At 41.4% G+C, this 24,541-nt stretch overlaps 1 protein-coding gene and 1 pseudogene across 6 annotated transcripts in view; one reads left to right on the top strand and one right to left on the bottom strand.

The window, feature by feature from the left end:
* Nucleotides 1-7,250: 7,250 nt before the first annotated feature.
* The window catches only part of ATG10 (autophagy related 10), a 162,626-nt gene continuing 145,335 nt past the window's right edge, over nt 7,251-24,541 (bottom strand). For 5 of the 6 annotated variants that reach the window (XM_032782274.2, XM_032782272.2, XM_032782279.2 and 2 more), the window contains 3 exons: nt 12,920-13,017; nt 12,506-12,625; nt 7,251-12,092 (listed from right to left, as the gene is read on the bottom strand). In XM_032782274.2, the coding sequence (XP_032638165.1) occupies nt 12,514-12,625; nt 12,920-13,017 (210 nt within the window). In that variant the 3' untranslated portion in view covers nt 7,251-12,092; nt 12,506-12,513. The remainder of the gene's footprint in view (nt 12,093-12,505; nt 12,626-12,919; nt 13,018-24,541) is intronic. The other variant, XM_032782275.2, reaches the window with a different exon arrangement.
* LOC142047020 (5-aminolevulinate synthase, non-specific, mitochondrial pseudogene) lies at nt 14,934-15,613 on the top strand (annotated as a pseudogene).

Here is a 24,541-nt window from a genome sequence, read left to right as displayed (position 1 = left end):
AGAATTTTATCCCTACAGCCATGTTTCCCCAAAGCAGGCTATTCCCTTGGAAGCATTAAGTTTCCTCTTTACTCTCGGTATCAGACCAAAAACTCCTGAGGTTTGTCAGGAACTAGTTTGTTCTTTTGTGAACCAGCAAGACTGTTTGCTGCCCCTCTCTAGCAGGAGAGCACAGGGAAAAGAGAAATAATACTGTTGAGATTTTTTTTTACTTGTGTGAAAAAATAACCTTGGAATGGAAAATGCTCAACAGAAGAATTGAATGTAGTGGTGGACCGTTCCATTTATGCAAGGGTTTGGCGTGCTAGTAGGAGGAATTTTAGTTCCTAGAGGCTTACAACCAAATTTTGAAGTGACCACTGATTCTGTGAGTTCTTCAGAGCCCGACTTGACACTTTGTGTCTGATTTTTAGATGTGGAGAACAACCATTTCCTCCTCAATAAAATGTGGGTCCTTGCCCCCTGACACCCAAATACAAGGTGTCTAAGTATGCAAAAACTGAGGTGCATAACTCAGATTTTAAGGCCAGAGGGACTATTAGATCATCTAGTGTTATACATATCAGACAGGCCATCAGATTTCACTCAATTGCTCCTAAGCAAGGAGAAAAATCATAAGGAAAGGTTGCAGGTGAAACTGGATGAACAAGCATTTCAAAGAGGTGATTTAAAAAAAAAAAAGCAGAAAGCCTACAAGGGATGGATCAGCAAGGAGAGCTACCTCTGGGCCGTCAGAAAGCATAGGGGAGAAGTCAGAACTGCCACAATCTAACCGGAGTTGGACCTTGCAAAGGAAATTAAAACCAATACTGAAAGGTTATTTAGCCATATAAATAAAGAAAACAAGGAAAGAAGTGGGACTACTACACACTGAGGATGGGGTGGAGATTAAAAATAATCTAGGCTTGGCCCAACACCTAAATGAATACTTTGCCTCAGCTTTTAATAAAGGTAATAAGTGTTAGGGCAGCGGCAGGTTGTCTAATGAGGATATAGATGTAAAATTGCGATGTGAGATGGAAGCCAAACTTAAACACTTACCAGATTTGCCCTTACTTTGGGATATGCTAATTTATTAGTTACTCTTTGGGGTGGGGGGTGTTCTGTAATTCTATTAATGTACTGCTTGTGTCACTTGTGTTTTCATAGGGAGCTCTACTTCTCCCTCTGCAGGTCCCTTCCCAATGGAGCTATCCTGCAGGACCTAGGTTCCCCAGGGCTGGGTTCCTCCAGAACCTGACACCCACCAAGTCTGAGCGGACTGGGTCAATCAGCACTTTCAAGCTGACCCTTTTTATGCCCCTGGACTCAGTGGGCTGGGTCAAGCAGCACTTTCAAGCTGCAACCCTTAGAGGTTCAGCATGTCCCTCTCCCCATGTTACAATTGCACTGGTAGTAACCCACTTGATGAGCAAACCCCACAGTATTTTTGGGTGCCACAAGGATCTTTAGCTTAGGTAAGAGAAGTGTTGCTGCAGAGTAAATGGGGAAGCTACAAACACAAGAGTAAAGTTCAGAGAGAGAAGCAACCAGCTTAACCATAAAAGTTATTTATTGACTAATAATGGTAACTACACAAGGAGAGCCTAAACCAACATACCATTTACATTATTAAAGGTTACAAAAGTCATATATAGAAAACTATACCTGCTTGAGGTAGAAAAGAAAACAGAGCTAGAGCTGGGATCTCACAGTCCATGAAGCTTGAACTGGTCGGGGTTCCAAGATTATGGTGGTAGCTCAGGGGCCTGAATGCTGGAGACAGGCAGAACCCCCAGCATGATCAGTCAGGAGAAGATGGAATCCTATTGGAACTGATGCAGAGTTTGGATCCATGCATCAAAACACACTGGAGCATGGGTAGAGGTTTTTCTAGGGGAAAATACAATGGTTCAAGGGAGAACACTAGATTTGTTTATGGGTAAACTGATGACTCAAGGGTTTTCTTTAGGCTAGACAATAGGCGCTGATCACTCCTAGCTAGGGGTGATGTTTCTTCTCAGGAGCTCACAATGCAATTAGGCTGCTTCAATATTTTGGATGTCAATCAAGGATTCATTACTAGAATTGGTCTCATAACTGCTGGGCTAGGTGTGTGCAGGCATGGGTTCATTAACATCTGAAGCAGAGATCCCCCAGGATGCAGTACTTCCCTGGTCAAAGAGTTCAGTGCGGTTCTTGCCTTGGAATCTCTGTTTTCCATTCTGTATGCTAATACAGATGCCTCCCTGTCCATCTTTGATGCAGATGAGGCTAGAGGAGTTGCCTTAATCTTGTCACTCTTGTCATGAGGGGTCTAGGTGTGTCTCCCACTGCCCTTCACTGCTCTCTGCAAGCCTTTTTTCTGATCAGTTTTGGTTCCAGCAAAGGCAGGGGGAGGCATGTTCTTTCATGAGTCAGACAGGCTGGATACTGTGCCCTGCTTCTCCAAGAACACAGAATTGACTGGTATCAACACTTCAATGGAACCAAAATGGGGAGGGGGGAGAGAAGGAGGGAAGAGAGATATTATCCATCCAAGACTATTAAAGGAATTGCCATATGACAGTGCAATCCATGAGTTTTAATGAATCCATAAACTCAAGGGGCATACCATATGACTGGAGAACTGCAAATATAGTACTTCTGTTTTAAAAAGGGGGTGCGGGTGGAATGATCTGGGAAACTATAGACCCTTTAGCTTAACCTCAGTTGTGTGCAAGGTCCTAGAACAAATTTTGAAAGAGAATAACTAAAGACATAGAGGTAAACAACTCAAACAGCTTAATGGGATGAAATCGGAGGGCCCAGATAATTTTCATCCAAGAATATGAAAGGAACTGGCACATGAAATTGCAAGCCCATTAGCAAGAATTTTTAATGACTCAGTAAACTCAGTTGTACTGTATGACTGGAAAATTGCTAACATAGTTCCTAATTTTAAGAAAGGGGAAAAAATTAATCCGAGTAACTATAGGCCTGTTAGTTTGACATCTGTAGTATGTAAGGTCTTGGAAAAAATTTTGAAGAAGAAAGTAGTTAAGGACATTGAGGTCAGTGGTAACTGGGACAAAATAGAACATGGTTTTACAAAAGGTAGATTGTGCCAAATCAACCTGATCTCCTAGTTTGAGAAGGTAACAGATTTTTTAGACAAAGGAAACGCATTGGATCTAAGGTGAGCAGATAAATGGGGAGGAGGTATTTTGAGGCCCTCTGGGTTAGGGGTCACGGGGAAGCTTAGGAGGAGCGTGTTGACTGTTAACAAGGCACTGGTGAGACCTCATCTGGAACTACTGGCAGAATGCTGGGTCTCCATGTTTCAGAAGGTCAATTCAACCGAACGGTACAGAGAAGGCTACCTAGGATAATAAAAACCTGTCTTTGAAAGGAGACTGATAAAAGCTTGGCTGTTTAGCCTAACTAAAAGAACTGAGGCGAGAATATGATGCTCTTATAAATAATCAGAGGGATATACTCAGGGGGGAGAGGAATTAGTTAAGCTAGTACTCAACGTACACAAGAAATGGATATATAACTGGACACTAGGATTTTAGACCTCGAAATTAGACGACAGTTTCTAACATACAGAGGAGTGAAGTTTGGCAACGCCTTCCAAAGGGGAAGTAGTGGGGCAAAAGAGACATATCTGGCTCAAGACTAAGCTTGTAAGTTTTATGGAGGGATGGTATTATGATGGGATAGCCTACTTGCATTCATTGAATTCTTGATTGTTAGCAGGTAAATAGGCCCAATGGCTGTGATGGATTTGAAGGGAGAACAAATGGATATAAACTGGACACTAGGAAGTTTAGACTTGAAATTAGATGAAGGTTTCTAACCATTAGAGGAGTGAAGTTTCTGGAACAGCCTTCCAAGGGGAGTAGTGGGGGCAAAAAAGACATATCTGGCTTCAAGACTAAGCTTGATAAGTTTATGGAGGGGATGGTATGATGGGATAGCCTATTTTGGCAATTAATTGATCTTTGATTATTAGCAGGTAAATATGCCCAATGGTCTGTGATGGGATGTTAGATGGTGGGATCTGAGTTACTATAGAGAATTCTTTCCTGGGTGTCTGGCTGGTGAGTCTTGCCCACATGCTCAGGGTTTAACTGATCGCCATATTTGGGGTCGGGAAGGAATTTTTCTCCAGGGTAGATTGGCAGAGGACTTGGAGGTTTCTTGCCTTCCTCTGCAGTATGGGTCACGGGTAACTTGCTGAAGGATTCTCTGCACCTTGAGGTCTTTAAACCATGATTTGAGGACTTCAGTAACTCAGACATAGGTTAGGGGTTTGTTACAGGAGTGGGTGAGTGAGATTTTGTGGCCTGCATTGTGCAGGAGGTCAGACTAGATGACCATAATGGTCTCTTCTGACCTTAAGTCTATGGAAAAAAATAAGAATAAACAGTAATTGGGATAAAATACCACATGCTTTTACTAAAGGTAGATTATGCCAGACCAACCCGATCTTTTTCTTTGAGACGATAACTTGATTTTTTTAGACCAAGGAAATGCAGTAGATCTAATCAACCTCGATTTCAGTAAAGCATTTGATACAGTTCCACAAGGGAAGTTATAAGTTAGCAGAAGATGGCGATTAATATGAGAATAAAAGGTGGGTAAGACTACAATAGCTCATACTGAAAGGTGAACTGCCAGGCTGGAGGGAGGTTACTAGAGGAGTTCCTCAAGGATCAGTCTTGGGCCCAATCTTATTTAACATTTTCATTAGTTATCTTGTCACAAAAAGTGGGTATGTGTTAATAACATTTGTGGATGACACAAATACAGAGGCGGACTGGAATATCATACAAGAGAATGTGGATGACCTTGAAAATTGGAGTAATAGAAATGGGATGAATTTAATAGTCAAAAGTGCAGGTCATGCACTTATGGACTAATAATAATCTTTGCTATAAACTGGGGATTTATCAATGGAAAATGCCAGAGGATGGGAAAGGCCCAGGTGTAGTGGTTGATCACAGGATGATGACGAGACACCAATATGATGTGGATGTGCAAGAGGCTAATGCAATTCTAGAGTGCATCAAGTGAGGTAGTTCCAGTAAATGGGAAGTGTCAGTACCATTGTACAAGGCACTTGTGAGCCATCATCGGGAATACTATATGCAATTTTGTTTAAGAACGATGAATTCAAACTCGAACTGGTGCAGAGAAGGGCAACTAGTATATCAGAGGAACCTCTCTTATGAGAGGAGAAGTTAAGAGCTTGGCTTGTTTAGCTTAACACAACAAAGGCTGAGGGGAGGTATGATTGTTCTCTAAATACATCAGAGGAATAAACACCAGGGAAGGAGAGCAGTTATTTAAGCTAAGTGCCAATGTTGACAAAAGAACAAATGGATATTAAATGGCCATCAACAAGTTTAGACTTGAAATTAGACAAAGGTTTCTATTTATCAGTAGTATAAAATCCTGGAACAGCCTTCCAAAGAGAGTAGTGGGGTCAAAAAAACCTAAGACTGATCTTGATAAGTTTATGGAGGGGACGGTGAGTTAATACAGACAATTCTTTCCCAGGTATCTGGCTGATGAGTCTTGCCCACATGCTCAGGGTCTAATTGATTGCCATATCTGGGCTTGGGGAAGAATTTCCCCCCAGGTCATAGTGGCAGAGTCCCTTGGATTTTTCACTTTCCCCTGAAGCATGGGACACAGGCCACTCTCTGTAACTTGAAGTCTTTAGATCAAGATTTGAGGACTCCGGTAACTCAGTCAGAGGTTAGGGTCTATTAAAGGAGTGGGTGAGTGAGATTCCGTGACCTGCAATGTACAGGAGGTCACCCTAGATTATCATGATGATCCTTTCTGTCTTTAAGAAACTATGAGACAAAACTTATTTTCTGTAGAACCAATAATGACAGGCACAATTCATATTTCTATTGTTCAATTCTTTATTGGTTGAATCTATATCAGTTTTTTCCATTATTTTGTGCAGAACTGTTGTGAGGCTAACCAGCCTATAATTACCTGAGTCATCTTACTGGCTGTTTTAGACCATTGGCTTGACATTAACATTCTTCAAGTCTTCTAGATTGCCAATATTTATTAAAAATTAACAATCAGGCCAGAGATTTCCTCAGCCAACTTTTTTAGGACTTTTGGATACAAGTTATCCAAGCATGTCGATTTTATCACATTCTCTTTTGTTGCTGAGCGATTGGAAGGGACTTTGTTGTCATGTGATATTAGTGCAACATCCTGCGTCTTTCCAAATACAGAACAGAAGTATTTATTTATCACTTATTCCTTTTCTGCAGCATTATTAATTTGACCATCTGTCTTTGGTAATAGGCCTATCTCATTGTTGATTGTACAGTTAGGGAGTATGTCTGAAAATGTTGGCCTTCACTTACAAACACTATTGTAAACAATTGCTGGTGGTGGGATTGGGGCTAGTGTGAGGCTGTAGTTAGCTCATCAAGAACCTGAAGCTCAGACCCTACTATTCATTCATGGAAGATCAGTTGGGTTTTTAAACTCACTGCTCTGGTTTAGAAGAGCCACTAGGAATTAGAGCAGCTTCCAGAAATATTGAGGAAAACTATTTCAACACCAGCAAGCAAGAAAAATAGCAAAGGGAAGTGTTAAAGTGAAGGGGTAAGTGTTCTGGCCGGAAACTGCAGCTAGTATAGTTTCCTAATGCAGAGTTGTCATGAGCTGCTTCTGCCACTAGGTGCTGCTATTGGTATGATGAGGGAGAAACGTAAAAAAAGAGGGAGGGGGAGGCTGAAAACTAGAAAGCTGTTTAATTGCAGTTCAGTGAAAGAAATCTTTAGTGTTGAATCTGACTTTTAATTGAATGAGGTCAAACTTTTGAAGGGCTAAGTACCCCATTCCCCCCATTCCCCTTACAGCCTTTGGCCACCTGAAAGCATACCTGGTGCTACAGAGAAACAGACATGCTCCCTGTCCTAAGAGCTCACCATCTCAATTCAGCATGTAACGGGCCATACACAAACAAACAAAAAAAAAAGGGGGGGGGGCAGAGAGAGGAAGAACATAGGTGCCAACAGTAAAATCAGGTGGAGATTCAGGCATGTGCACATCTAGCTGGGTTTTTTTTGTTTGTTATTTTTTTCTTAAGGAAGATGTTTTTAACTCCTTGCAGGCAATGCAGCAGGAGTGAATTTGGAGGAAGGATTTCAGTGAGGGGAGGAAGGTGGGTTTGGCACAAGTAGTGTGGAAGAAGGTCATGGAGGTGGGAATGGGAGAATGGCACAAAGAGGCATCAACGCTAGTACTTTGTTTCAAGTTGAATTTTAATTTGTTTAATGAACCCATGTTATTAGGTTATACAGGCTAAACAGACATGTCAAACGGGTGAGTTAGCAAATGGTATCAGGAATTGTCCAGAGAACACATTTGTGTATTGTGCTAGTTCAGAGGAGCTCAGACTTGTGTTATTTGGAAGAAAGGATGCTCTGGAAAGGAAATCAAAGCCCAAATAAATTAAAAAGTACAGATATTTGACCTCTGAATACAAATGGTTTTACACTTTATAAATCTTACAACCACCCGCGATAAAAGCCAAATCCCCCAAAACAGGAGTCAATACAAATACATCAGCGAGTAGCCTGGAGAAGAAAGAACTAGTTCCACTTTGCTGTTTGATTCTTTCATCAACACTAGTCAATGTTCCTGCTTCATAAAGCAGGGCATGTATAAATATTAAAGCAGATGGTTGACCACAGTAGGCAAGTGACAGATAACTTTAGGATGTGAGAGAATGAACCTTATGATGCTTGGAGAACAGTTTCTCCAGCATCTGGCTCAGTCTTCCCTTGGCCAAGTAAAGTTTGGCTACAATCTACTAGTAACAGTTCAGGATTTTATTTTGGATCAGGTGCAAAGAGAAAAAGGATTAGCTCATTTCTACAGTTTGCCAAATCTTTTCTCACACAGGCTCAACCAGTGTGCCACCCTGCTTTGGGCTCTCATTGGCTCTGGAGGTGGAGGAAGCAATTCTGGGCCTCAGCGCAGAACAGTTAATGGGCACTCTTCTGGCACAGCCAGGGCTTCCACATGCCTGACCGGCTGCTTTGGCCACTGCCGGTACCACCCCATGCATGCCAAAGAGCCCTGCGGCCTGCCTGGGCAATTTAAAAGGGCCCGGGGCTCCCAGCTGCCATCGCCACTGCAGCAGCCAGCACCCAGGCACCCCCTGTCAGTGGGCCTAGCCGGGCTCCGCACAGGCGCTGACCAGCACCCCCAGCCCTGACAACCCAAGAGCTGTAGGGATTGCCCATCTCCACTGGCCAGCCCTGGGCTCCCTGCATGCAAATTCCTTCTCTGCATCCTACAATCCTCGCCCTCAAGAATTCAATTAAACATAATATGCAATCTGTCTTCAGCCGGAAAACAGAAGCTGCACCGCCGTGGACAGCAGAATATAGAAGCTGCCGCTGAACTGCCACCGCCATGGAAACACACGTGCTGCCCTAACAGCACATGGACTGCCCGTGCCATCTGGTAGCAATTCGGCGCGCTGCTATGGGACAAAAACACAGGGACTGCTGCCCCTTGTAGATTGCTGCCCCAAGCACCTGCTTGGGATGCTGGTGCCTGGAGCCAGCCTTAATTTCAGACAAGAAACTTAAGGAGTTTTAAAACTGCTTTATAATTGAATTTTTTTCTTTAACAGTTTTGCAAAACATAAAGAGTAACCCATGCTGCCAAAAACTTAGGTGTTTTGGAACATACTTGCCAAATAAAATGAAATATAGCACTGATAATTGATCTAATTTTGAAATTAGATAGGATTTTTGTGAGCAAACATGTTAAATGTTTTACAAGGTCACTAGATTACTTATACTAAATGTTTTTTATTACTGTTGACATCTTAGCCAAAATACAGAGAATTTTTGAACTAACCATCTTAGTGATTTGACTCTTCAGTTATTTGTTAGGGCTAAATATAAAAACTTACGAGATATATGATGCGTTTTGCTGGATCGCTCATCTATGCGTCCGACTCTCCCACTTGCTGTAACCCTCCTATTTATTTTCGCATTTAGTATCCATTATCATAGTATCTAAGCAACTGTGAGAGCAGCACCAAGGTGCTCATTATTACTCAGCTGGGATTTAGAAGGGGTTTATCAGCTGGACATGAATGGGCTTCAAAAACTGGAAAGAGTTTGTGTTTCAAAGCAGGTGCAGGGTGTGTTATTGGTAAAGAGTGCTCTGGAGGTTTGTACTGGGGGGAAAAGAGTCCCCGGTGCAGCTACCCATGTGGCATGTGCCTGGGGTTAGCTCTTCAAGGACAGACCTGAAATCAAAGACAATGTGCCATGCTTTTTCCAAATCATTCTAGGTCTTGTTTATAATGATAAATGAAAGAGCGAAAACCATGTTGTACAATGGGGACTGTTGCATCTAAAAGGAACTGAATGTCGATTTCTCAGTCCACATGGCAACCCCATTTCTTTGTAAGGCTTGGATGAAACAGAGAGAAAATCGTGTCTGTAAAGGAATGTTGACCGAACAGAAGGGTGGTGATGGTCCATTCTGTTGGACTAACTTCATACTTACCTCCCCAGTCTCAGGTTATGCTAGCTATGGCCTCATATGAGTAACTGCATTAATAAACGATACAAGCTGAACTTTCTTTGTCTATAATTATACTTCATGAGTTAATTTATCTAATGCTGTCACATGGGCAGAAAGACTGTATTCACAGTAACGCCTCAGGGCAGTGTTTTGTGGAACTTGTAACAAACAAGGATTATCTTAGGTAAATCGTATAGAATAGTAATGACTGAAAGGAGTATTATCAACAAGTCTGCTATGCCTGGAAAACAGGAAGTGTTAGTCTCCTAGATATAGCTAGGAAACTATGCAAATATATTTTACTCCAAACCATTTTGTTACTGCTATTTTCTGACAAGTGGCCAAAAACTAGTCCAATAAATAAGACTTTGAAAGTGAAAAAGAATATCTGTTGGTTATCAAGGAATCCTCCACACTAAGCCTATGAAGAATATTTTAAAACAAGCACTCCAGCTATTTACATTAAATCCCACTCTATGCATTCTGTGTCATATTTTATTGACCCAGTATCTTAAAAATTGAATTTCTTGGGGGCAAGGACTTGTTTATTCTGTACATTTGACCCACAGGTCAATGCTGGGTAACATCTGCGATGCTACATAAAGTTAACCATGAGCTAGATCCTCCAATATGAACATGCAGCAGTCAGTGCACCTGGTGCATATGTGTGCATACACTTATATGGAACTGTGTATTTTTTGTGTGCCTCTCCTGCCTGATCCCAAGAACAGTGGGAGCTAATTCAACCCTCAGTGCAAATAGAGCAGCCTTCTCTTATTTGCACTGGGATTAGCAGCCATTCCAGTGTCCCAGAATTGACAAAACACAATTTGTTCTGGCCACACCTTATCCTATCTCTTATGCTGGGGTGGAGGCAGAAGCAGTTGGTGCAAAGCTGGCTAGATTGACCAGCTGGGAATCTTCAGCTGGTTACATGAGCCCCTTTGCTTCACTGAAGCAGCATAAAGGGCATGAAGCAAGGCTGAGCATCTGGGCTTCTAAATACAGATTTAAAATTGTATTATTTTCCTGTCGTTTGTTTCTCCTTGTGTATAAAGAGAAATAATTCTTCTTTCAATGTGTGAAATAGGATACAGATATTGTTTATAATAAAACATACATAACCAAATGTTTTGAAAAGAAGGCAATCTGACTGCTGTCATAAGAAGTCAACAAAGAACTACATTTACAAGTCATGGAGGGAACAAAGATATCACAGATCATTAGAATCCAGTATAGGATAAATAATGTGTTTTAGTATCATTTACTATGAATTCCAAATGGCTTGGCAAAAGAATTTCACTTTGTCAATAGCATTTTAAGGATTGTATTATGTTTCACATCACAAACACACATAATGCAACTAAGTTAATAACAGGAAGATGATAAAACTTCTGAGAACACAGATTTTTAAATCCCATAAATTTTACATTTGCAGTTTTGATCCAACATATTCTAATATTTGACTTCCCATGTAAGCGTCATCTTCACTGAACACATAAAGTCAAAATCTGTAATTCTTATCTACTGAGTACCTGTACAAAATAAATTCAGAACACTCGGAACAAAACGTGATTCAGAAGGAATCAAAACTGACTGTCATACTAAAGTTATTTCTAGCCTGTTTTTTGCTGACCTTGGGGCCCTATTATGCAATCTCTAATCACTCAAAACTCCATTGATGAGTGGGAGTTTAGCTTGAGTAAGGACTTCAGGATCAGGCTTTTACTCATGAATAACTACTAGCTAAACCACAAATGCTAATTTACTACAACAGTACCTTCCCTTGGTGACAAAATCCTTTAGAAGTAGTGAAGAAGGAAGAAGCAGCATGTTCACATGATTGTACCGAGGCACCCTGAATTGTAGAATTGTATAATTTTAACCAATACGTAGACTATTAGTACTAGTCATCTACAGTTCTGACCCATTTGTTCAGTTAAGCAATACATATACAATACATTCTCCAATATACCCTGAGGAATCTGACAATCAGAGTTTTGGCAATTAAGTGTCGCTATCCTCTCTAGGTTACATACTAACCCTAAAATGGAATCAAGCCCATGTTCACATATATAACTGCATCATTGTGGACATCTGCAGACTGATAGCATACTTCTCTAAATACACAGTGGTGCTGTCTGATATCTTTCAGAGTAGAATTAAATCCATTGTTTCAATCCCATGCCAGAAAACTCAGCCTTTTATAGGTGTTCTGATATCGTCTCAGTAAAGACCAAACCCAAGGAAAAAAGGAGGGAGAATCTAAGGTAGGAGATGAGTAAGTGAATCCTAAAGAGTCAGTGCTGTCACATGGAATGGAGCTTGTGTTCGGGTGGAACATGAGGGATCGCTAATTGCAGCCAGCTCTTAGGTGTTCAGCTGTCATCAGGCATGTTGCTGCCAGGGGGAAAAGCCCTGAATGGCAAGCTTTACTGACTGTGTGGGAACTGGGTAGTTTGTGTCAGATCCGTTGCAGACAAGGCCGCAGTGGCTTTACAATTCACAAATATCCTGTGCTTCAACTTGGGGCCCTGAAGTGGAGACATTGAACAAGAAATTAGAAGTAGTGGAGGAGGCAAAATAAAAATCACTGCAGTGCAACTACATTAGATCACACCATTAAATGCGCGCTGGAGGAGTTAAGCCAAGAAGCTCTGATATTGCTGAGACAGCAGTCCCAGTACACAGAGCATCAACACCGTGGCTTTCAATGGAGATCTTTCCTGGCTATTAAGAAGAGTGTTGGCAGAGCACCAGAAGGACCTCAGCTCAGCTCTCCAGTGAAAAGCAAAATGGCAATGACACAGGGAGTGACTGTGTGTAAACTGTCAGATGGAAAATCCTCAGCACTCCTGAACTGAAGGCTCAGAAGTAAAAGCTGAAATGCTTCCAAACTAGAATCTGATTTTATATAAGACTAAAAAATATGCCATTCCCCTCTTACCTTTTGATTTAATCCATTTTTGTATTCTCTTCAGACACTAGTTTTGCATAACTCAGAGGTAGATTTAGCCCCACAACTGGGCCTACAATACTCAGCCATGATGTAATGTAGTTTATATTCCTAAAAAACAAAGAAAACATGCATGTATTACAAAAATCTTTAATGACGTTCAGATTTATGCCTGAAAGTCACCTTATGCCAGACAACTTTCTTTAAAACGAAGTTACTAATGTGCTTTATGCACTTTGAATCTATTTTAACTTACTGGATTTAAGTGAAAACACATAGTTTTACTACACACAGATGGGGGTGACAATTTCTTGACTGTTGTTCTGAACTTGCAAGTGTACACAACTGATTTACGTACACTAAACATCTTGCTATCACCTCACAAACTGCACTGGTGATCCTCACCTGTTTTCTCTTTTTGAATTAGCCAACACTGGAGCCATGAATTCATTAGTCCGACAGGGATGAAGGACAAAGAATGGTTGACCAAGTAATGGGTGCTCCTGAAAGAATCAATCAGTTGTTTTTATTATCAAAATGGTTTTAGGGAAAAATATAACACGCTATTTGAACAAAAAAAATGGGCCAATTCCTCCATAGGGTAATTCAGCAGCTCACTTCAGTGAAGTTACACAAAGGATAATTTGACCCCTGTTGTTTTAGTAACACTAAAGGCATTTAAGCAATCAATATTCAAGTGTACAGTTTCTAATTCTGAAATAGAAATAAGTGTACCACGTAGATTATGCTCTCATTTTAATTATGATGCAAAGGTTTTCAGAAGCAGCTCATGTTACTTGTAACAGCAGTGAGGAAGTTAACAGCTGAAAGTAAGTGGACGAAGTTGCCATTTAAAAGTATATTCTGACAGAATGTAATGCATACCCCGGCTGAGCAGCCTCCACTGAACAGCTCCTTGACAATCAGGCCAGCTCTACACTACAAACTTCTGTAGATATAACTACATCACTCAGGGACCTGAAAAATCCACACCCCTGAGCAACCTAGTAATACAAACTTAATACCCAGTGTAGACAGCGCTTCTCCACCAGCATTGCAAAGGTGGATTGACTATCATGACAAGAGACACTTTCCTGTCAGCATAGTAGCATCTTCACTAAAGTGCTACAACTGCGCACCTGTGCTGCTGTATGTGTAGACAAGCCCATTGATCATGATCCTTGGGTCTTGCCAAGTTGAGGGGCAAAAACGGTTTTATCTGGGGATCAGATTGGGAGGGGGAGTCTCAGGGCTATTTTAACTGCCTCCAACTGGTAATGGCCCTGAGCTCTAGTCCACATGAACAGAGGTTATCTTCCAGTCCATACAAACAGAGAACTGCAGTTTTCTTCACAAAGAACACAGCCTATTAACAAACCAAAAACATGTTAAGGACAGTTAACATTGCGGCAGGACATACCTCATCCACCCCAAGTATTAAAAGCACAGAATCATAGAAGATTAGGGTTGGAAGAGACCTCAGGAGGTCATCTAGTCCAATCCCCTGCTCAAAGCAGGACCAACACCAACTAAATCATCCCAGCCGAGGCTTTGTCAAGCTGGGCCTTAAAAATCTCTAAGGAAGGAGATTCCACCCCCTCCCTGGGTAACCCATTCCAGTGCTTCACCACCCTTCTAGTGAAACAGTTTTTCCTAATATCCAACCTAGACCTGCAACTTGAGACCATTGCTCCTTGTTCTGTCATCTGCCACCACTGAGAACAGCCTAGCTACATCCTCTTTGGATCCCCCCTTCTGGTAGTTGAAGGCTGCTATCAAATCCAGTCTCATGAAGTAAGAAGTTTAGGGACAGGCTTTGTGCATTCCTTTTCACCTTGATATCATTTATAACACTGTTGATAACAGTCCAATGCTTCATAAGGCTTTCTCATTCATCACAAAAACAATACATGCCACGACTCACTCAAACTTGCACTCTAATGCAAAACTTTAACAACGACCTCATCTGTAATTATAGCAAGATTAGCACCTCTGACTCTCACATTGGGGAAATTAATTTGCTTTAACACTGCTAAGGTACCACTGCACCAAAATAAACAGAACCCTACTTCATCTCAGCACTCAGCAAGGGGCATAAGCAGCTAGTATGTCACAGCCAAGAGCAATCTGAAAACGATTCCAGAAAAGTAAAATATCAAAATAGGAACACCCAAAACAGGAACAGGTACCCTGCTATCTATCTATCTATCTACCTATTTTTACACAATACCCATACTTAGTTTAGATGCTACTGAGCTAGATCTTTAGCTAGGGCCAAGAAGCTCACACTGCAACTCAGTGGGGTGAAGAACAGGGGATGTGAGCATGTATATAAAGCCAGCATAAAGTTCACCTTTGCACTCTCCTAGTCCAAACTTGGCTCTGTGCGGGGCTTGAAACTGTAGTTGGGGATTGAAACATAATCTTTGGAACACTTGGCAAAGCATTAGGTTGTGTAGGTGGGTACATTTCCAGTACAAGTTTTCTGATAGACACCATACATTCCTATGCTACTGGCTTCATTTTCACAACATCCTTGCCACCCATGCTGTTAGCTGGTGCGCTTGAATCTGTCAGAACTCTAAAGAGTGTGGAAGGGCAAGTTCTTCAACGCCAGCACCAACGCAATGTTAAACTCATGAGACAAATGCTGGATGGATGCTGGACTCCCCGTAATACACTGTCCCAGTCACATCATTCCAATCAGGGTTGCAGATGGTGCTAAAGATACTGTCACAGAAAAGTCTGTGACAGACTGAAGAGTCAGCACAGCATCTCCTTCCAGGCAATAAACTACCCCACAGTTCCACGTGGAGAAGAGCTGCTGCCTATTGCCACTAATCCTCATCACCCACCTCAGATGATAAATTATTTTCTTGAGAAACAGAGCTTGACACTGTAGCTGGGGATTGTAGCTGGGGTGACAGAGGCACCCTGGCCACAGGCCCTTAAATGCACTGTGTACCGGCAACAGGGGAAGTGGCAGTACAGAAGCCACAATACTGATTTTACACTACTTGGGGAGGCCACTACTCCATGAGGCTGGATACACCAGCTCTGGGACCAGATTTCAGCAGTGGTTTGGCTGTATTTTATTGAAGGATCTAGGTCTTTGCCTACACTCACCAGCAAAATGTTCATAGACTTAGTCTCCCTGGAGTATAATGAAAAAATCACATTTCCTCCATTCCCCAGCCTATATTGGGGCCAAATCCTGGTCCCACTGAAATCAGGGGATGTTCTTCCATTGATTTTATTGAGATCAGGATTTTCCCCACAGCATTTAAAATATTTGAATAATAACCTGGGGGCCCTCTGACAGTGGCAGGAAACTTTGTTCTAGTGTTAAAAACATGCACATGGGGATGGCCAGCATTTTGTTCTAACGTAATATTCAGAGGCTGAAAATATTTTCAGACCTCTTTGTTTTACCTCTTCAGTGCAAACAGTTAATTCATGCAAGACTGCTACCATCTGCTGTCAGTAATAGCGAACTGATGCCATTCTGCACTGAGAAACAAGTGCCTGTGTGAATTAAGTATATTTGTCATTCAGCTGCTAATCTGAATCAGTCTGTTGTCTCTAAAAGACAGAGTTCAGGGAAGTGGTATTCCTTGGAGGTATTAAAAAGATATTTAATGCTGTTTACATACTATTAAAGCCCTCCCCACCAAAACCAAAAAGTGCACAGCAAATAAGCAATTAGTCCCAGCAACCTTAATTATAATGAATAGTGCAAACAGACATGTTCACCCCCCCAAATTAACAAAGGTGATTCATCTAGTTCTTGATTTTGCTTGCTTGTAAAGGGTACAAAAATAATTTCATTAGCTGAATATTCACATTTTCTCCCCAGTGCCTTGCAGTCCATATTCAGCCTGATCCTGCACTGAGCTGGGCAAAACACCCTTAGGTGAGTCAGGAATGCAGGCCTATTGTTTTATGTAACATCATATTAATTCATTGTTCTACATTTTGCCTCTTCAAGTACCTCCTTGCTTTGTAACTGAATGCTGCCTGGAGCTTGAAACATTTCCTAGATGCTTTGGAGCCAGATGTACATATGAAAGAGCTGGGTGGATCTTCACCATGCAGGAGCAACGTTCTTGTCCCATTCGGCTAGTAAGACTGCAGCTGGGATTTTTACAAGCCTACTATTGTCCTTCCTTAGTCCCTCCAACTTTCATATCAGGTTCTACATCGTGGATGTCCGTCTATCTGCTGGAATGGAATAGAGCACTTTACCTCTTCTTCCTGTCCGGGCTGCTGGGAAACAAGAGTGCCAACATAAAAGCATGTGGGTTTTTACAATACTTTGTAGCTGCTCTTCCCTCTTGTTGATCATTGAGATTTTAATTGAATATCTCTGCATTTCTCCATAGGTGGGTTTAATCATATATTATTTTTAATATTCTCTTTCTGGCATGCAAACAGCTTGCCACTCCACTACTGCAAAGGCTATCACTGCTGCAAATGAGGAAGGTTTCTGCAACATTCCCTTCCATAGGCTTCCTGACTGCTGTGAGGGAGCCAGTGAAGTTTAGTCCGTTACTCTATCCCACCTCCCACTCTATTTCTTGGGTCCTTCTCCCTGTCAGTAACTCCACAACTTGCCTCTGTCACGTTCTCAGGCAGAAGCAGCACCATGAGCATGACATGATTCTTGAAAGTGTTATTGCTGTGCACAAGATTCTGAATAGCAGCAGTGAAGCTGACCGGTTTTGTTAATTTCATGCTACTGATGTTTGGCAAAGCTTTGAGCAGATGCACACTGAAAAAAGACAGAGTCGCTTTGGTCCATATTTAGAAGGTTGTCGTCACAAGCTAATCACTGCGAATTATTTGTTCAGTTCTAATCCAAGAAATTGGAGTACATTACAGCTGTTTACTTAAAAGACCTCCTTTACCAGCAAGAGTAGGAGGGAATCCCATCAGGCAAATAGCTATGTCTAAAGTTGGAAATTTAAATGTATTCACTATTGTGCAAGGATGTACTCAGCCCTAAATAAGAGATATGAAAAACATGAATACTGTACTGCTTGGACGTCTTCAAAACCTGAAGGTCAAGGATATGTGCCATATAGAATGTACTGCATGTTTTGATGTGAAAGTCACAGAAGACCAGGAAATCACAACACATCATTAGCCAAGGTCCACCAAGCACCATACCACAAAAACCTCCAGAAAGGTCAGGCTGAGGCAAGGGAAAAGGCTGCTGAGCGCTCAGTTAGAGAAAGTGGGAAGTCTGTCTAAATCCTGAATTCCAAGTCCTGTCCACAATCGTGTCCCCATTCTTATGTTAACCAGCTGTTATCATGCTTAATGTAAATTCAAGGTTAAATCACTGAATCTGCACCTCTGAGAAGGAAGTGATGGACAGTTACCAATACATATGTAAGCATTATCACAGGATTGAATGGCACCTGTGGAACTCCTTGCCAGAGGATCCTGTGAAGAGCAAGACTATAACAGGTTAAAAAATGCACTAGATAAATTCATGGAGGATAGGTCCATCAATGGCTATTTGCCAGGATGGACAGGGATAGTGTCACTAGCCTCTGTTTGCCAGAAGCTGGGAATGGACGAGGGGATGGATCACTTGATTACCTGTTCCATTCATTCCCCTGGGGCACCTGGCTTTGGCCACTGTTGGAAGACCAGATACTGGGCTAGATGGACCTTTGGTCTGATCCAGTATGGCTATTCTTATGGCATAAGAGATAGAGCCTTTTATTGCCAGGTCACCAGTTCAAATCCACCCCAGGTTGGTAGCAGCTGAAAGTGATCATTGTACGATGGCCTTTATGAAATTAACTGCCAGGTTTTATATAATCGAAACTGGCATTATTTAGTGCCTTTGTTGATAGTTATAGCAGAGACGCCAATGACTGAATCAGCCATGGAGAACGAATTAATCTCTTGACTCTAGAGGTGGTCCCTTCACGTCCGCGTTGAAGCACACTGGCAGGCAGCGTAGGAATCTTGCACTATTACTGTCTGTGATGCACCCATTACTCCTGGGGGAATTCTGTGCTACTCCGTGCGCATATTTAATGAACCCTGCAGATTTCTAGTTCGCGCAGAAAAAAATCTTCTGCCAAAATGTTGCTGCAGTTCTGACTTTTTGCCACCAGAGGGGGCTGCGGCGATAGAACAAAGTTGCAGCTCCCCGCCGCAAGGGAGAGAGCTGCCTTCGCAGCGCTTGTCAAGCCAGGTCAGGAGACAGGGCTGGGGGCTGCACGGAGGGGCGAGTCAGACAGGGCTCATAAGGGCTAGTGGGGGAGGACAGACTGGGGCAGGGGCTGAAAGGGAGTGGAGGCACAGGGCCACCAGGGGGAGGAAGTGCAGAGACACCTGGGGACAGGAGCAGATGTACCTGACTGAATGGGAGAGGTTAGGGTCAGCCAGTGTCTGCATGGGGGAAGCTCCCTAACAATCCCTCCCTGCCTCCCCCTAAAAAATCTGTTCCATACGTTCCCCACCCATACCCAATAGCCCTCCAAGTTCACACCCAGGCTCCTTCCCAGAAATTTACTTCCCTCTTCCTCAGCTCCTCCATTACCCGACTCCCCCAAGCCTTTGCACTGCTTCTGAGGGGTGTGCAAAATACGCTTCTGTATTGTAGTTTACATGAATTATTACTCAGAATTCTGTATTTATATGCCTAGTAAGGAATCTATTGTCAAAAAAATTTCCTGAATCTTTTTTGTTGTCTGTATTGTTAACAGACATACTTCCTGACAGGTATTTTGAAATAAATGACAAAAATAATTGAAACTGGTATGATTATATTGTGTTATTTTGACAAATAAAATATGCAGAATTTTAAAATATTGTACACAGAATTTTTAATTTTTTGGCGCACAATTCCACCAGGAGTAACCGGTTCTGTGGATTAACAATGGACTCCAGTCTCTAGCACAGTCAATCCAGAATTCTTCAGAAACACTACAAAAATGTTCTGAGCGAGAGTGAACAAAAGCCCCCTGAGAGTGCATTTCATACATATATTTATTATCTGCTGCATCTATGTGATAGAATGGCACAATGCCATATGCAGTGAAGTGGATGCTGAACTATATCCCAAGGAAGCAATACTATACATTAACTCAGTAGTTCTCAACCAGGGTACCTGTATCCTTGGGGATATGCAGAAATCTTGTAGATATTTGCCTAGTTTTACAACAGGCTATATGAAAAGCACTAGTGAAGTCAGCACAAACTAAAATTTCATACAGACAATGACTTGTTTATACTGCTCTATATCCTAAATCATCAGCATTTTTCAACCTGGGGGGGAAGGAGTTATGATTTATTTTATAATTATATGGTAAAAATGAGAGAGCACTTTTTCACTAATAGTGTGCTGTGACACTTTTGTATTTTTATGTCTGATTTTGTAAACTAGTCATTTTTAAGTGAAGTGCAACTTGGAGTACACAACACAAACCAGCTTCCTGAAAGGGGTCAGTAGTTTGGAATGGTTAAGAACCACTGCTTTAGCTGGTCAGAGCTGTGTATCAGCCAGAAGAAAAACACGAGTCACACTGAAATTTTCAAGCACAAACCTAATTTAAATGGGAGTGGGGAATCTACTTATTTTTAGCTAGAAATTAATCTTGTTGCAATGTAACTCATGTAGTGGTAAATTTGCAGAGTAATGTGCAGGAGGTACAAATCGATTCCCACAATTGCTATCTGCAGTTGTACAGAATGGAATCTTACATTTATGGGTTGCACACAACTCTTCTGGACAGTAATGGAATGCCAGGCAGTGAGTCAGTTTATTTGAAATCTGCTGCATTATTTTCCTCTATATAACCCCACACAGACTCATAATACAATCTGTTCAGTGGCATAAGTTGGAATCCATCATATCTGCATATCTCTTCTGAGTCTTGCCCAACTTTCATGGGAAATTGAATTTTTGCAAGCAGCAGCTCCTGTGGATTTTTCAGCTCAAACTGTTGTTTAATTTAGCTTCTGTGGAAAGACCTCTTTATTAGGTGACATCAAGAAAGATTTTTAAGGATGGTCCAAACCCATTTATGCAGCTGTTACCTCAGCTTCTGGCATGGAACATGCAGAGAAGGCTGATGAGCAAACAATGTGACAGAGGAGTATTTGGTATGGTATTTGAAACTAAATTCAGTTTTTCTTAGTTACAGCAAAAAGAAATGCAAACCAGAAGCTACTTGAGTAGAGCTGTCCCTAGATCAAATAGCGCTCAGGCAAGGAACGTCTTTGGCATGCACTGCTCTCCCTCCGCCCCTCGCCAGTTTGTTAAACTTTTTAATACCTTATTTTTATTGCATTTATAGCCCATTTCATGACTTTTATGCATGATTTGTATGCGTGAGCGATCCAAAGACTGGCCAATGGCATTTTCAAATGACAAAATAGCAAGCAATGTCAGTCTCTCAGCAACCATCGCCAATCGAAGATATGTTTTAATGAGCTGCGTTTACCACTCATGACTGTGACCAGGAGTGTAAGCAGAATCCTCAAAGCTATCCACACATTAGGAAAAGTGTCCTTCAGCTCTGCATCATGAATGAAATGGCAAACTTGAAGTGGAGAGTACTTCCCGTGTGGCAAAACGTGACGGATGTTGTTCAATTTGACATAAATGTATTTATCATTGACGTTTGAACATTCCCCATGTGTCAGCGTCCAGTGATGGTCCGTGTAATTGTTCAAGCATGTTTTCCTGTCTGCCAGCAGCTTACTAAGGTCATACAAAAAAATCCAGGCCTTTTTGTGGTGCTTCATTTGTCCAAATCTTTCGTCCATGGAGGTTAATGAGGTTAATAAAAAATGAATACACATATGGAATATCAAAACATTTTACTTCAAACATTCTATTTTTTCTTTGTCAGTAACAACAAAAACAGCCCACTGCGCACACACACACACACCCCCGCCAAGCCAGGCATCCCAGGTGGTCGCTTGGGTCCCCTGCCCCTACATCCTACCCTGTACTTGAGGTGCTCATATGCGACAGTTAATGACCAATGTGTGCAAGAGCAGCACTCTGGGAAGGGTGTCAGTCAGGGTTTTATTTGCTCTCTCTTATCACTCCCCTGTCAACAGTTACTAATTAAACTGTAATTTCCATCACAAGGTTGCAAAGAGTTAAAATATAAATATTAAACTTTGCTCCTTTTCTATCTTCTGCAGTGCAACAGCCTGCTATATATTGAAATGCCAGGGATCAATCAGAACAGTGACAAAAATGAGTATTTCCAAAGCACCAGTATAATTAAACGCAAAACTTCCATCAGGTTGGATTATGTCATTTTATCTGGCTGAACATATTGAGATGGAACCTCAGAACTGGTGCTAGAAATGAGCAGACTAAGCAATTGCTTAGGGTCTCAAGCAGCTCAAAGGGACCCCCTGTTCACTTTTTCAGTCTGTGTGTGTGGGCAGTCCCAAAAATATTCCTGCTTAGGGCCCCAATGGGCTAGCACCACCTCTGTGCAGCCCAAAATAATTTAGGGAATTAACAATAAACATCATTCCAGGCAATGGCTAATTAGCCCTAGGTAGCTAGCCTTGCTCCTGCTCCCCCTGCCAGCAGGTATTTTGTTATCTGTACATCTCCTGTAACAGCGCCATTTATTTTCTCTGTCATAACTGGAGCACCTCCAATAGTAATGGCTTCTATTTTCTCCAGTGCTACATTAAACTGCCTTAGAACATCCATCATAACATTTATGGCCTCTCCATTTATATCACAGTGAAAGGGATTCGTGTCCAAAACAGCCTCTGCCACATCCAGTTTCCATGATGTTGCTTTGATAAAAATCATTCCTGGAGGGATGTCAAGCCTTTTATAAAGGGTGCTACTACTCAGTGCTGTAGCAGGCACTGTTTGTGCTGGAACATTTTTTCAACACTACCTGCAATCTCAAGTCAGTCTCCTGTCCCGCAGAAGAAGGTAGAAGTAATAAACCTTTTTTTCCACATAATCTTTTCCATTTGGGGCAATAGAAACGGTGATGCATTAAATTAAGATCCACAACTTCCTCACTTCAGATCTGTAAAGTGTAATGGTCATATCATGCCATCAGTTTTGAACAGTACATGCTAATTAAATCAATGCCCATCTTTAATTCCTACATCTGAAGCTTATGCTTACACAAGTATTTTATGTTACAAAGTTTATTGTCACTATAATCTTTATTTTTTTAAATAGTTTAAGTTTATAGAATGATCCAATCTCTCTCCCTCCCACTATCTTTGCTGTACTGGTCAGCCTTACCAATAATAATATTACAAAGCAGATAAACACTTTCCTTCTGTTAGGAAAATGGAACAATTCTCATGTAAAAACAAAATCACGTTTCCTTGATCCAACACACTGCATAAACTAGTGTGCAATTTTAGGCATGTTGAAGTTGAAGTAACCAGGATTACTCGCATGCTTAAAGTTAGCACCTAAGCCGGTGTGTGTTCTGGTCATGCTCTAAAAGGGAAGTGATTTATTTATTTTTTTATGAACTTGGGGGTGAGATTTCAAACATTACAATTCAGCCAGAAATATGGAAGTGAAGGCAGCATATTCAAAGTGGGTTTACAATCATCAGTCACATTCCCTGAGAAGGCAACAGGACAGCAACAGCAGTCACATAAAAATATTCCAAATTCTCTCTCTCTCTGCACTTCTGCAGAAAATGTTGCCCCAATAATGGAGTTGCTACAACAGAAACTCTATTACTATGGAATCGCTATGTTGCAGAAGCAGCAGTTTTACAGAATTGCAATTACATAAGGAACTTGTATCATTCTGATAGAAGTTACAGATCACAGTAATAAACACATTATAATACTAATTGTACAGTACTCTGTTTTGCTTACTGATGGAGACTGTAACGTGTCTATTAAAGCAGCAATTTCATAAAAATGTTTTAGTAATAGGTTTGGTACTGGCTATGCTGACGTGATAAGAAGAAGTTTGCTGTAAAGGTTACATACTCCAGCGAAGACTAAAAAAGCTCCACTTATCTTAGGAGCTGTGGTATATAACACACTGTCTTAGGCCATAGATCCTAGTTGTCCTGTTTTCTACTTACAAAGGGAAGCCCAGCCAATTTAGAGGAACCTTGTTTTCAAAAGCAACTCTCAATTACCCAAGCCCTCTGAAAAATCAAACAACAGAGTGGAGGAGTTACATGTATGTGTCTGTAGTAGTCATTCTTCAATAGCCACTGAAGCACAACTGCTGCTGTCTTGGAAGAAACGCTGCACTCCATTGTCTTAATAATCAAAATAATATTGAATCGATGGGGAAAATCAGATGAGAAATAATGGAAAAATTACAGAGGGAAGCAATCTTTTTCCACTACTGAACACCTGTGCAGGAGTACAAAAAAGGCAGAGATGTTTTGATTTAAGTCAGATTGTACTCTGAAGAGAAACTGTTACAGTGGCCGGTTGTTACTCAATAGATCTGTTCTCCATGTGTATTCAGAGTCAGACCATCTGACTTCAGTAACACATCAGTTTTTACTCCTAATAACCTCCTAGTAACCAAGAGAAAGTGAGCTGCATATTATTTCTTCTTCATGCATCATCAACAGAATTGTAAATTAAATTCCAGTTGCAGGAGCAATTAATTATACACCACCAATTCCACTGAAGAGAATAGAGTTGCATACGTGTGATAAGAATGATTAAGAAGTCAACAGGGTTGTGCAACACACTTGTAACAGTATATACAATTTGGTCTATGGAATCTTCATTACCAGTGTTGCATGAGAAGGAAAGATCGTTTTAGTTTGACTTTCAGATCCCAGGGTGAGGTTGCAGGACTGGCAATTATAAACGTGTTACTTCTGAAGAAAGAACACTTGATTTGGAAATTATTAAGATGGTGAATATTGAACCCCCTGTCATAAATAGATAGCTAAGGGTTAACGTTTCTTTTACCTGTAAAGGGTTAACAAAGGGAACCAAACACCTGACCAGAGGACCAATCAGGAAACTGGATTTTTCAAAGTCAGGGAGGGAATTTTTGGGGTC

This window comes from Chelonoidis abingdonii, chromosome 6 (assembly GCF_003597395.2).
Source record: "Chelonoidis abingdonii isolate Lonesome George chromosome 6, CheloAbing_2.0, whole genome shotgun sequence".
NCBI classification, from domain to species: Eukaryota; Metazoa; Chordata; order Testudines; family Testudinidae; genus Chelonoidis; species Chelonoidis abingdonii.
The sequence above is the reverse complement of the archived record's forward strand: the minus strand, read 5'-3'. Positions and strand labels throughout refer to the sequence as shown.